The sequence below is a fragment of the Lates calcarifer genome, linkage group LG11 (assembly GCF_001640805.2).
Source record: "Lates calcarifer isolate ASB-BC8 linkage group LG11, TLL_Latcal_v3, whole genome shotgun sequence".
NCBI classification, from domain to species: Eukaryota; Metazoa; Chordata; class Actinopteri; family Centropomidae; genus Lates; species Lates calcarifer.
In genome coordinates, this window is record NC_066843.1 from 10,927,599 (window position 1) to 10,941,305 (window position 13,707).

Below are 13,707 nucleotides of genomic sequence, written 5' to 3' on the forward strand. Positions count from 1 at the left end.
GCTATCTTTATGCTGCAGTGTGTTGTAGATGTGTTGAGAACAGTCAAATCAAAACACACAACAGTAGTGAAAGTATTTTCTCTCCTACAGAACTCAGAGGTGTCCTCGTTCCTCAAGGCCTCCCACGTGTACTCTGTGGCCCTTCAAAGAATTAATGGGGCTTTGTCTCTTTTCATAATTAGGTTTTATATAACTGAGATTTTCCCCACCCTGCTCTCAATTAGCCCCAAATCCATTAAACCTCCAAACAAGAGGATTGCATACCCGGCTCGACAGGTCTTGTCAAGACTGTAAAGCATGCAAACAGAAATCTTACAAAGGCATCAAACAGCAGAGGTCTGAGTTAAAATGAATTAACACAGTAAACAGGGAAACTGAATTCACAGAAGCATAGATTAGTTTTCAAATTTGTTACATTGTCCCATGTGACAGGTGGAAACAATGTCATGAAAACAAACCACATTTTTGATTTTATTCATAGTCAAGTGTGTAATTACTTCTCTATAAAAGTTTCCATTGTTTCAGTTTCATACTGGAGGAGGACAACTTGGCGCCCCAGAAGTTGTTCTTATTAATGACTCAAAACTTTTCCATAGAGCATTAATAATGCAATGTATTAACCATTAATGACCCAAGTAATTCCAGCTCATAAACCCTTCATCAATGGTGCTTTACCAGAGAGTGTTAATAAGGGATATCTGACAGTGTTTGTCTGGTCACAGATCTGACAAATGTAACAATGCAGTAATATCGGTTGTGTAGTAAATACTACTATGGCACTTTGTCACCCAAATAAAACCAATGACTGTGTACAGTCACTGAATGAAACCAAGAGCTGGTGACAGAGTGGAGGGGGTGGTGAGAGAAATGCCACTGTCACAAATGGAAACTGTGTCTAATTGACTCCAACTCAGGGCAAATCCTCCACACATTCCTCTCTCTCTCTCTCTCTCTCTGCTGTTCAGCCAGTGATTTGTATGTGTGTTCTCTTACATGCGCAGTTACTAAAGTCACTTTTAAATGCAGGGCATTTATTTGTAGTGTATTATTTGACATCTTTCTGTTTTGCCTGAGTAAAATCACAATGAAACCCAAATACATGTTTAATTGAAAGCCACAGTTAAGGTACGTATTTTCACATTAATGTTTTTCTGTTCACACCAATATGAAGTCCACTGGTTATTGCGTCACGGGACGTTATTACCGACGGTGACGCTAGTGTCACGTATCGGTTTCAATGCATAGTCGATAATTACACGAACACACCACGAGCAGAAAAGACGATAAATCAGAACATTTTAAAATACAGATGATCAGAAAAATGATCAGACCTGCTTATCTATATATCATTAAATTATATCGCCTAGATACGACGGTAGCGTGGCCGAGTGGTCTAAGGCGCTGGATTTAGGCTCCAGTCATTTCGATGGCGTGGGTTCGAATCCCACCGCTGCCAGTAATGTTTACTTTTGCGGATCTGTCTCAGCACAATTACACAAAGTCAGTAGACTTTACGCCTCGACGCAGATACATGAAAACATTACTCACATGTGTCGGTGTTGCCCACTTAGCTGGTACACGTCACTACACAACGCGGGGAAAATCATTGGCGGTGCAAGTGCTCCCCCTTGTGGAAGCCTGCATGTGCACAAAAACACCAACCAGTACTCAAACATGCCATGTTGCCTTGCCTAACACAGATTTTCAACTAAAAAGTATTATTTTTTTCTAATTAAAATAATCCTGAGTATAGATGAGTATGACTAGTATATGAGTTTGCTTATTGTTCATATAAAATAGTCAGTGGCATTTATTGTTAATGGTTTTATTTCTAAAAGAGTACAAAATTAATACTAATTAAACTCTAAATAAATCTCAACAAATCTTTCTCAAATAAACTGATAGCATGCTTTAAATACAATCAAATAAAATTTAAACATTTGTAATTCAAAGTTAGATATTTTTTTCCTTTTAATCAAATCATAGCAACAACACAACTCAGGTTTAGTACTCTTCAGCAGCCTGGTAGTTTCATCATTTTGAAATCAGACACACATACACCAACATCAAAAAGTTGAAAGGGAGAGCGTACATGTGTTTAAATATAAGGAAATTACGTTAGTAATGTACGTAAATTCTGAAAACTTAATTTGAGGCATATTTTATTGCATCTGTCACCTGCATCCACACCATCACTTTATGGGCAAAACAATTAATTTCCTAATAAGCAAGTGAAGTGTCTTATTTAAAATTACAATGTCTGAGGCAGCTTATAGTGCAGCTATCCATCCAGCACGGTGAAAATGGTTAGTTCTGACCGAGTATGCAGGATAGCATTAGTAGCACCAGACTGAGACCCATTAGCAGCAAGAGAACGAGGTGCCGGGGCAGCTGGGAGGTCCAGGAGAGGTTGAAAAGAGGTGAGGTGGAGCGAGGCTGTTGGGACTTCAGGTAGTGGTCCACAGAGTCCGCCAGGCTGTAGGGTTTTGGACAGTAACCTAGCTCTCGTTGAGCTTTGTTGATCTTGAAAGTGTGGCTTACTGCAATGTTCCTCACCTGCAGTGAAAGATGAGGCATTTATTATTTCACAGAAATCATCTCTAGTAGCTCCTTCAGCTGATGTAGAGAGGTCCAGGCCAAAAGAGCAAATTAAAGGTTATCCTGCCAGGCTAATGGTTCAGATTAACCTCAGTTTGGCAAACTTGGTTTTACATTCTTCAGCCTGTGACTGATGAATGCCTCGGGTTACTACATCTTCTTACTGCCCAGGGATAAGGTATCCATGTGTGAAGTACACAAAGTGATAACGGATCTCAAACAGATACTGGCGAGACAAGAAGAGCTCTTTGGAGCCTTTCAACCTCCTGCATGAGACAGTTCTTCTTATGATGTAACTGCTTCAATCAGCACACGCCTTCTACAAAAAATCTTCAGCGCTCTCCTGCATGACTCATACATAGCTGCTGGATATTGATCCACATACTGCTGAGTCCTGCTCATCTTGTCTGACCTGACAATCATCCTGACTTCATATTTATATCTACCTGTGGTAGCTGTTGTTTTCCCTCACATGAAACAAATTGGCATCAAAAACGTGATATTTAAAAAAGTTTGTCTACTTTGTTATGTTCCTGATGTTAGGATGCATATTTACCATGTGGCCAGGGGCAAATGAAAATTAGCCTGCTATGCTAGCTAAACTAATAAATAAAGCAGCTGGACACTGTATTTTCTAGCAAATGTTACTCAAACAGGAGTAAATAGTACATTTGTTTGGGACTATTTTCAGCTGTGGATTAATACACATTTGTGATTATTTATGATTATTTCCAATAGCAGGACAGAAAGATAAAGTGTTTATGGTAATGAAATAAATGTCACACAGTGCAACATTATTTGGTTGGTTCATTTGTGTGTTTGTAACAGGTTTTGTGCAAAAAAAAGAAGTTTTACAGCACAACAGAGTGAGATATGCACAGTATATGGCTGTGGATACCCAAACTGTACAGATTTGTAGGATCAATTCTGTGTTGTTTTTGAGCTTGTTTTGGGATTTGTTTGTAATATGAATAACATAGACTATCACCAGACTTGTCCTTGAACCTTACTGCATACTTAAAGACAACAGAGAGCTGAGCAGCTCTGCAGTGTTTACGCCTCAGCTGATTTGATATTTGAAACTGCGTCCTCCTCCATGCATATGCAGAGCTGGAATTAATGTACGAGGGGAAGAATGTCCTCTGCATGTCATGCAATGGTTTAACCTGAGAGTTGGCAGGATCATTTGAGCCCAGCCGAGAGGGTGCCTGACTCCGCTCACCATGGCAACAGCCACTGTACTGAGGTCACTTCCTGTAAACTTCTTGAACTTCCTGTTCTGACCCACAGCAGTTTATGTTTTATTCACAGGACAATCATCGATCCCCCGGCCAGCAGCTGTCTGACAGAATGAGCTCCAGGTGCAGGCCCATGGCGCTCAGCTTTGGTTTCTGCCTCATCACACATTCATGAGGACCTTACAGGCGGTGACGGAGGCTCCTTGAGATGCATCGTAAAGGCCCTCAGCCTGATACAGTATAATTAATGTGTCTTTTAAAAGCACTACAGACCAGCAAATACTATAAAAGGGTTTCCAGTGACTATGAGAACTTTGAGATTTCATTATCTGCCAATATTTCTTCATTCATTCACTTTGAATTTCCATAATTCATGCACCAGAGATAGCATCAGACATGGGAGGGGGAGAGCAGAGGGGGTTGATCGGAAAATACCCGTCCTAATGAAGTCTGTCTTCACTGTTGTGGAGGAGACTTAAACAAGAATCTGCTCATTAGTGAGCAGGTAACTTAATCTCCCATCACACAAGACAAAAACTTTCATTTAGGCATGCATGCATATGTTCAGACAGAGCTCCACAGTGTGTAACTTTCAACAGCACAGTCGCATTTCATGATCTATAATGTATCTTCATTCAAGTTCATTCAGGTTGGACAACTAAAAGAGCTTCCTGATTTATAAAATCTTTAAATTTTTGCTTTTTTACTTTTTTCACCACAAGTATCAAACACTATGATCGGAGCTTTTAAAAACTGACTCAAAAACAAAAGCTCAGGAGCAGAAAAGGCAGATTCTCCACAATCCCTTTAAACGCTGAGAGGCAAAAAAAAAGCTTTAAAGAGACAGACAGGAGGAAACATCATTACCTCACTTCTGGTAAAAAGGAGAGGCACGTTTATGACCGGTCGCAGAACTATGTGCAAATATTCCACCAGGATGGCTTGAAGTGGAGGATAAACACACACAGAGTTAGTGGTAGAAACAACCCATCAAATTTAAACAAGTATGGTGTAAGTGATATCTACAAGAACTACAAATCTGAGGAGGAGATGCGCTACCTGCTGAATAGACCAGTGAAACGGGCAGACTTATCAACGGTCTGCTGTAGCCCAGCTTTTCAAACTGTGAAATGCAATACAAAACAAAAGGAAGTAAATTTTACTCTGACTAAATGCACCTCAGTTGAACTGTAAATATCCTTGAAATTTTATAGGAAAAGGGTTGCATTACCATGTTTTTTCTTATTCTCAACAAATCCAATGTAAGACAACAAACAATACTCCCAACTTCTATACGCTGTCTGTAGCACTGAGCCCATTCATTCTGACTGAGGATGTAAGTCTTTAAAAACAAGTCACAAACATAGAGTTTGATTCTTAAAACAGCTTGGTGCAGCAGGCAGTTGTTGGCAAAAATGGTAAGATTAGTGCTTTTGATGCAGGCTACTTTCAGCTGCGGATTAATATACATTTGGTGCTCTGTTGAGTATTTCCAGCTGCAGGGTGGCTTATGTGTTAAACTACAGTGCCCACATTCATGATAATGAACTAATTAGCTACAGGCAACACTTTTTAGTAGAATCAATGAATTGTTGGTTCTGGTGTCCCCACTGGATTTGCAAACAATAAAGAAAACACAGATTGTCACTAGATATCCATCAACTTACCAAAGGTGTCAGCCACTCAAACAGATTAACTGAAACTCCATCATTAATAAAGTAGGCCTGTCCACCCTGCAAAAGAACAGAGATGAATATGTTAGAAATGAAACACTGGATAATACCTTATTTTAAACTATGAAAATGATCATAAATTCAACCACTACTCATTTTATGTGGGGGCCTTCAGTTAAATAGAGCCAATTTTCAAGTCATGAAGTGGTTACTGATAAGCTAAATACCAAAAGATTTAGGAATAATTTATTATGCCTGATTTATTCTGTGTGGGTTTTGTAGTTCAAAGTAGTTTGATCACATGAATCTGTGGGTGTTTGTCCTGTGGTGGACGGTGTGACTCACAGCAACACAGCTCCTCTTCAGTGTGAGAGCCTCAGCTGCCAGCGTGTGAGCCAGCACCAAGTTGTCTACGTGCACCCAGTTCATCCTGGCCTGGGGGTCCCCGAACCTGAAACTGAACAACCGACGTTCCACGTTCACCTGAGAGACAAAGTGAAAAAGTGAACAGTTTGATTTTCTTATTTTGTTTTGTGTTGAGATGATCATGTGTGTTTCTCAATTTAAGTTAATCTGTGACAGGGAACATTTTCCCACCTTGCCATCATCTTTTGTAAAAGTTAGATTAAAACTGGCCCCTGACCAGTCACTGTTTTAATGTGAAAAACAACATAATTCATGTTATCCTTTCTACAACATCCATCAAGTTAAAAATTTACAGTAATGTAACTCAGAGGAAACTAACTGTAAATCACTTCACATTTTTTTATTTACTTTTTTTCTCACATTTTTCTGTTGTATTTGTGTTTGTAAATGGTGAAACATTATCTAACTACCTGTTTATTTATAGTGTTCTATAAATTAAATAAATGGCCCTGTAGATATCAAAACCTATGGTATGCTAATGATTGTGATGAAGTATGAACAATTTGTCGTTTTTGAGCAAATTGTGTTTAAACATATCAGATTTAGACATTTTTTAACGGTACCAACTAGATAATAAAACATTAAAATATTAAAAGTCAGCTCAGTCGGCCGACAGTAAACCCAGAACTGCTGCCTCGTAGAGGAAAGACTGGAAGAAAAAGCGGTTGTAACTGGATGCCTGGAGAGCTCCATCAATAATGTAAACACTTCAGGCCGAACCATGTTCTGTCCAGTGAGGCTTCAGACAAGATGTGTATTTCTTCCAGTGCCAATGCAAAATGAATTCATCTTTATCATAAGACTATATATAGGTTTTTTGTATGTGTTAGTCCCTCACCATCACTCTGTGAAGATGCCTCCTCTCCTCTGGTCCATAGATGCCACAGGGTCGCAGGACGCAGGTCCGCAGCAGTTCTCCACCTTCACATAACAGAATACAAACCTTCACTTAACATATATATTTATGAACGGCCAGTATCAGCGTACCAGTGTGTATCATATACATAAATGTGTAACTACTAATATGAAAGCTTCTTCACATGTTCCATATACTACTAATTCACCACTGAGATGCAGAGGTTGAACAAGTCCTCAGATCTTTTCCTTAGGTAAAAGTACCTATACTGCAATGTAAAAATACACAATCACAAGTGACAGACCTGCATTCAAACATCTACTTAGGTCAAAGTACAGAAGTACTATCAGCTAAATATTATTAAAAAGTATTAAAAGTAAACGTTTTTATTCTATATAACTTTTGTAGTACACCTGTTCTATAGCCTCTGTGAGTGACACTGTATATCATGATATATTACATTATTATTATACATTTTTTATATTGGATAATTGTAGCTCTATGGGCTCTTTGTATTTAAATGCAACTAACACTCAGTCACATCTAAAATTTGTTACAAGGGGCTCCAACTGCTGTTTTGTGTGGGGTTACTAAGGTGCATTGTGTTTTATATGCTTATCATCAAAACAAATGGATCTAGTGGAGTAAAAAAGCACAATATTTCCCGTTGACATATTGCAGAGCAGTATAGTGTGCAGTATAAAATCAAATGAAGTACAGCTACCTTAAGTTTTGTACTTAAGCAGAATACTCGATACATGTAGTTTATGTTACTTTCCGCCACTGCTGAGGTGTCTTCGTACCATCCATGGCTGTCATCCTTTCAGACAGTGGAAAAAAAAACATACACCACGTCCTCCTGTTGCAGATACGTGAACTTTGACCTGCTGTATATAACGAGATATCTCCTTGCTCTAAGCTTAACTGAATGTATAAGGTGGAGTGATGGGGTGTAAGGTTACACTGGAGGAGGGAACGAGAGGCTTCACACCTGTTAATGTAAAGCACACAGTCAAACATAAAACCCATTATAATGCATTAGAGGATTGCTAATGTGGGTGTGTGTGTGTTCGAGACATTTCACGTGACTGTTGTGCTGTTTGGTACTGTTTTTTTCCAGCTCTAAATTTAAGCTGGTGTCACTGCTGTATTGGATTGCACACTGAGTTTCCATGGCTACCATTGCCTCATTCTCTCCCTGTCGCAATTTCAAACAAATGCAAACAACACGTTTTTTTACACAGAAACCAAAAGACAGGGTTGCAATCTCCTCTGATTGCACCCTTTTTCATGTAATCCTGTGATTATGCCATCATTGCACACACACTGATGGTTTCACACCTTTCAGGGAGCATCCGTTGGCTGAGAGAACCATCTGCTCTGCAATCGCTTTAGTTCTGGAGTAGTGGTCAATGTGCTGGAACAGAAAGAAACATACAGTTCATCCCAACCTTTGGTGCTAAATTAGTGGAAGCAACATTTAGAGTAATTTATAGGTAAAAATCTAACACAGTTGATCCCGTTCCTTTCACTTACCACATCGGCGGGAACATACGGCACTGAAGCCTCATCTCCATCCTCAATTGGTTTCCCAGCAAACACCACGTTGATGGTACTGGTGTACACCAGCCGGGGAATGCTCCTCTCCTTACAAACTGAAAGACAGAAGAAGTGATCACACAAATTCCCAGTGAGTAATTGTAAAACAAAGATATTCAGAAGTGTGGGGGCACATTAAAAATTAACTTTTAATGTGCTTCAACTCTTGTTCTGTACAGAAATGTATTGCAAAGTTCACGTGAGGCTGGAGTAAGGCTTCAGTAATCTGCGTTTAATAAATCAAGTGGATATTTTCCAAACTGTAAGTCACTGTTTTCTGGCTGAGGTGTAGTAGAAAAAGTGTAATAAAGAGAAATTAGAGTAACTTTATTACATATATTTGAAGTTCAGAAATCATTACATTTGATTTATCACAGTGCATGTGAAATATTTGCTGTTGAGAATGACAATCGTTGCATGTATTCTTACCGTTTATAACATTATTAGTCCCTCCAACGTTGACCGACTCCACCTGCTCTTTCCTCAGCTGGAGACAAAGACAAAGAAATTTCACCACCCTTTCTTATATTGCAGATAATACATTTCTTATTTTCACCTATTTGTGCAATAATGGAATAATGTGGAATAAAAAAGACAATATCTCTGGTTCTGCTGCATCAATTTTGATCCTTATTTTAAAAAAATGTTAAGACGTAAGAACACTGGTTGTTGTTTAATTACAAAGCTCTTTTAAAAAGATTAGCATTTCTTTTTTAAATCTTCACTTTTCACAGTGTGTTCTGGTTCTATTCAAACTTGTTCTGTCAATTAATTTAAGCAAATTATTTTTCTACAGTTCAGAACTTGCAGGACTTTATCATTCCATGAAAATCCTCACTTTTAGAGTCTTTGTTGCTCTGATTTCTGCTTTAATGATAAAGTGGTGAGACGCTGCTAGAGAAGACATGAGGGGAAGTCACCTGTTCTGGCCCGGACATGCCATAGGACGCTGTGTGGAATATACAGTCGACCCCTTCACATACTTTATAGAGGGAGGTGTAGTCGCGAATGTCACTCTGTAAGAAACAGAAGGAGCATTACCTTCCATTAGTTAATAACAACTCTGGACATTTGTCTTAATTTTTCCCACCCATAAGAGAAGACCAAAAGCAAGAAAAGAGTAGTTAAGTATTGATTTTAACAGTTAGTATGTTTTGTTATTAACACCAGTAGGACAGTTATTGTGTATTCTCAGCACAGCATCAGCAGTAGACAGGTTGGGACCTTTGCAAGTGACACACACAAGTCAATAACTCTATATCGCATCACATGAACGGACAGTTATAATTAAGGTAAGTGTGCCATGAGGCCTGCAGGTGAAACCTGAATCATGTCTCCACCCTCTCTGACCCAGTCAGCAGCTGGCGCTCTGAGGCGGATCACTCACCTGTGTCTGTTTCCAGCCAGCACGCAGACTAACCAGAGAGACACACCGACGCTCGCTGACGCAAGGAAACACTAGAGTTGATTTTCAAGTCTGTGCGGAGCAGTGTTAAGTATTGTGCTGCGCATTTGCTGTTACTCATATCCCAAACCAAAACTAAGAGTGAAACATATTGTGCTGCTGAGAGCAGGGTTGCACCAGTTTTCACTGCAAAAAGGCAGACATTAAAAACTAAGAGAAAAAAATATTATATTTTAACATTTAAAGTGAGTCTGCAGTGATGAAATTTACAGTTGAAGTTTTATTTATTTGCAAAGGTAAATATTAAATAAAAGAAAATTAATGTAAGGAGGAGAGTAGGCTAATAGGTTACTAATTACCTCTGCTTAAGTAATATAAAGAAAATCATGCTGTTAAAAATGAGTATGTTACGACATATACAACCAAAACAAGATCAGAAAACTGAGATTTACATGAGATTTATAAAATACATTAAATCTTGACAGGTTAATTAATTAAATGGCCTTTTTTTGGTTAGATTCTATGACTTTTCACAACCTATGTGAAAGTGATTGCACCTGTCAAGTTCTGTATAATTGTGTGGCTCTTTGTCACCATGTAGTGAGCAGCCTGACGTGTCTGTGTGTAAAATAAACAAATCTTACCAGTGAAGGGACAGTGTCACTGCCAGAAAAAATGAAACAATCACAACTGTACAACTGCATAATCATTGCCACTGTTAAGTGTCCTGTACAGTTAGACTGGAGGAGTATTGCCTGGTGCTAAAGTGTATAGTTCGGGGCACAGTTTTTGGGTGAAATGCAGGGAAAAACATGAAGCAGAGTGCTACATTTCTATTTTTCCACTCTGTTTCATAGAGGAGATTTACAGGGACACACCAGGACATAGTCAGGTCCCTCTCCACTGTCCCATACCTGATAGAAGACCGCTCCATCAGGGACATCACAGGGAGGTTTGTTCTTGTCCAGAAGGATCACAGACATCCCCTGACGGGCCAGTTCTCTCCCCAGCCTGAAGCCAAAGTACCCCCCGCCTCCCGTCACCACCACCTTCCCTGCGGAGACGCCCCGGGCCAGTGCCGCCTCCTCGCCCGGCCTGGAGGCCGGGCACTCCGGGCTGCTGCAGCCGGCCGCTGTGGCCCCGTTCACCCTGTGTCGGACGGCCACAGCCGGGCTGGAGACGACGGCTGGGGCCGGGTGGTTGACCCACGGCTGGTGGGTGAGGAGGGGGTGGTTGTGCGCATGGTGCCCACTGGCCTGCAGGCGACAAAGGGGGACGCTGTGGCAGGGAAGCTGCTTCACCTGGCACAGAGAGCCTCCACTCGCACTCATGTTGGGACCACACAGCTCCATAGACATCCTGATGGGTTGAAGGAGGGGAGATACTGGTTATTCATTAAAGTCTGACCTATAAAGAATAATCTCACATTTTCTGACTGTGCCAAATAATCTATATTCTGTACCAGCTTGTTCCAGCTCTTTACTGAAGATACAGGATCTGATGTTTACACTGAGTGAGGACTTTTGGTGGTTGTACCATTCCATCAGATGTATTTTGTTTCATTATATTCACATTTCATCCAACTTTAGCCAACATATTTAATATACTTAGAATCTTTGTCACTTTCATTGTTACTTAAGACAAGGTTCTGTGGATTTGAACGATGTTTGGCTGCACAGACTGAGTTTATAATGACTGAGCACTGCTTGTTAAAAGAGGAGCAGAGTTGAAAGTGAAAATGTCAGAATGCCAGAACTCACTGTTTCACTTGTATGTATTTTAAACGACTGAATAACAGTATTTTGTAACATTGTACATCAACTGTGGTTGTACAATAAACCTACAAGACACCATAAAGTATTTCTACAAATGTCTTAAAATGAGACTTTATGAAAGCAACATGATTGTGATCAACATTTGCATACAACTTACATATCACCACATCCTCATGAAGAGCTTTGAATCAGTATTATGCATCACTGACTATGGGTGGACTGTGAATTACATTTTCCAAGAAAAAAAAAGTTGAACAGTTTTCCAAACAAGTTTATCTGGTTGTCATCAGCTCTTTACAATTTATGACCTCTGTACATGTCATATCCACCCAGGATCTCTACACTTTTCTTCGTAACGAATGAGCTGAAACAGTCACAGCGATGAATAAACGATGAGGATTTAATCGCTTTCACGTGCCCATGTACTTTCCTGATACTTTAATTAACGCTGATATCAATTGACTTACCTTAATATTCCTCTCGACCTCTCACATCCATACCTGTGTCGGCGGGCTCGTGAAATAATCCAGTCTATATCTTCCCCTGTCGCTCGTGGTCCCTCCCGATGCGTCACCTCTCTCACCTGTCAATCACCTGTATTTTTACCTGAGGGCGCTCCTACCGTAATGTCTGGATGCAGCACGCAGCTCCCTTTTGAGAGCCAAAGCGCCCCCTTGGTTTTTATTTTTTTTATTTTATTTTATTTTTTTTTAACATCCAGTTAGGTAGACGAAATAACGAATAAACCCAACGGTTTACTTACTGAGTTAAGAGACTATAATCTCACGAACTCATCCCTCAGCCTTTGCTTTCACTGTTTTTATCTCCATACAATGTGACATATTTACGCATATTTATATCCCTTGTATCAAACTCTATTGTATTGTAATACTTGTTGAAGCACTGTACAGACTGCATTAGACATTCATTTGTCATGACCAGGGACTGCTAATGAAAATTAGCTTCTTAGCTTCCTCACTGGCAAACTGCAGTGTTGATTAATTTGCACTGTCCCTGGTGAACAAATCAATAAATAACGCTCATGGATTTCTCACTTTCTAATAAGTTTCTAATCAAGTCTGAAGTTAGAAATGTTAATAAGTTCCTAATGAAGGATTTCATTCCAGTCTGCACTGTAAATCAAATTTGGTCCAGATCCTCTACAAACTTTTTCCAGAAGGTCAAATGATCCATCAAAGCAAATGGATTTTCAACAACCTGGCAAACCAAAAGTTCATTCAATCAATGGTTTAGAAAGACTGTGAAGACCAACAGATTTTTAAAGCATTAGTAAATTATTTGTTAACCATCAATAAAGCCACTGACCCTTATTTTTTCATTAATTGGCAAAGTCTTTCACAGACACATGTAGCATGTTATCCTCACTTTTACTGTGAGAGCACCCAAACTTTAAAACTCCAATAACAGTCCAAATAGACATGTTCAGGATTCTGGAGGGTAGCCCTGCCTGAGAAGTACAGTCAGCTTCAGGTCAAAATCATGTTCATGAGCTGTTATAAAATTAGGAAAGGTTATTAAGTATCAAGCAGATGAAATAATGGTAAGAATCTCAGTCTGTGAATGGCTGCCTGCAGCCATTCATTCAACCAATATCCCACTGCAATCATTCAATAACTTGGGCTCCATAACACTGCAATATTTGTTTAAGAATGTTTCTTTCTAAATTAACACATAGACAACGTGTCTACATGTCTTTTGTGGAAGAAAACATGATCATTAATCAAAGCTCAGGCATCAAACGATGTAATGGATGTATCTATGACATGACAACAGGCCAGGTAAACAACAGCAACAGCAGCAGCAGCAGCACTCACTTCCTGAGCACAGTCTTTTTGGAGAAGACAGAAATAGACGCTTCATGTTTTATTTAGCAGACAGCAGACAGACTGCCAAACCTGAGCTGACACTTAAATGTACTGCACATAATTAAAGAGTGGGGGGAGTCTTAAGCAGCTGCCAAATGACTGAGCGCCTGAGTATAAAAGCAATTTGGAGGTAAACTGCAATAAAACTGCACTTTTGTAAATGTACTTTCCTCTTTTAACAGGAAAGTACATGATGTTTTGATTTAATTGAGATATCAGATTATATTTACCTTGTTTTGTTTAAACAGCAG

At 39.5% G+C, this 13,707-nt stretch overlaps 1 protein-coding gene and 1 non-coding gene across 2 annotated transcripts; one reads left to right on the top strand and one right to left on the bottom strand.

The window, feature by feature from the left end:
• The first annotated feature begins 1,374 nt into the window (after positions 1-1,374).
• On the top strand, positions 1,375-1,456 carry trnal-uag (transfer RNA leucine (anticodon UAG)). Its single transcript has one exon. It is a non-coding gene; the product is annotated as a tRNA-Leu (tRNA).
• A 408-nt stretch (positions 1,457-1,864) lies between these two features.
• sdr42e2 (short chain dehydrogenase/reductase family 42E, member 2) lies at positions 1,865-11,763 on the bottom strand. The gene is made up of 11 exons (XM_018670538.2): positions 10,710-11,763; positions 9,311-9,406; positions 8,820-8,877; positions 8,328-8,446; positions 8,133-8,208; positions 6,774-6,856; positions 5,855-5,992; positions 5,504-5,569; positions 4,896-4,959; positions 4,704-4,777; positions 1,865-2,556 (listed from the first exon to the last, which is right to left on the bottom strand). Exons 1-11 carry the CDS (start codon positions 11,151-11,153, stop codon positions 2,308-2,310), a joined length of 1,467 nt encoding a protein of 488 aa, XP_018526054.1. The 5' UTR covers positions 11,154-11,763; the 3' UTR covers positions 1,865-2,307.
• Between the last annotated feature and the right edge of the window lie 1,944 nt (positions 11,764-13,707).

What these genes read in the sequence shown, in the direction of transcription:
- sdr42e2 (XM_018670538.2), bottom strand. Translation starts at nt 11,153, where the DNA reads ATGTCTATGGAGCTGTGTGGTCCCAACATGAGTGCGAGTGGAGGCTCT. An exon ending in CGTATGTTCCCGCCGATGTG is followed by an intron (nt 8,209 to 8,327) that starts GTAAGTGAAAGG and finishes TTTCTGTTCCAG; the next exon opens with CACATTGACCACTACTCCAG. An exon ending in TGAAGAGGAGCTGTGTTGCT is followed by an intron (nt 5,570 to 5,854) that starts GTGAGTCACACC and finishes GTTCTTTTGCAG; the next exon opens with GGTGGACAGGCCTACTTTAT.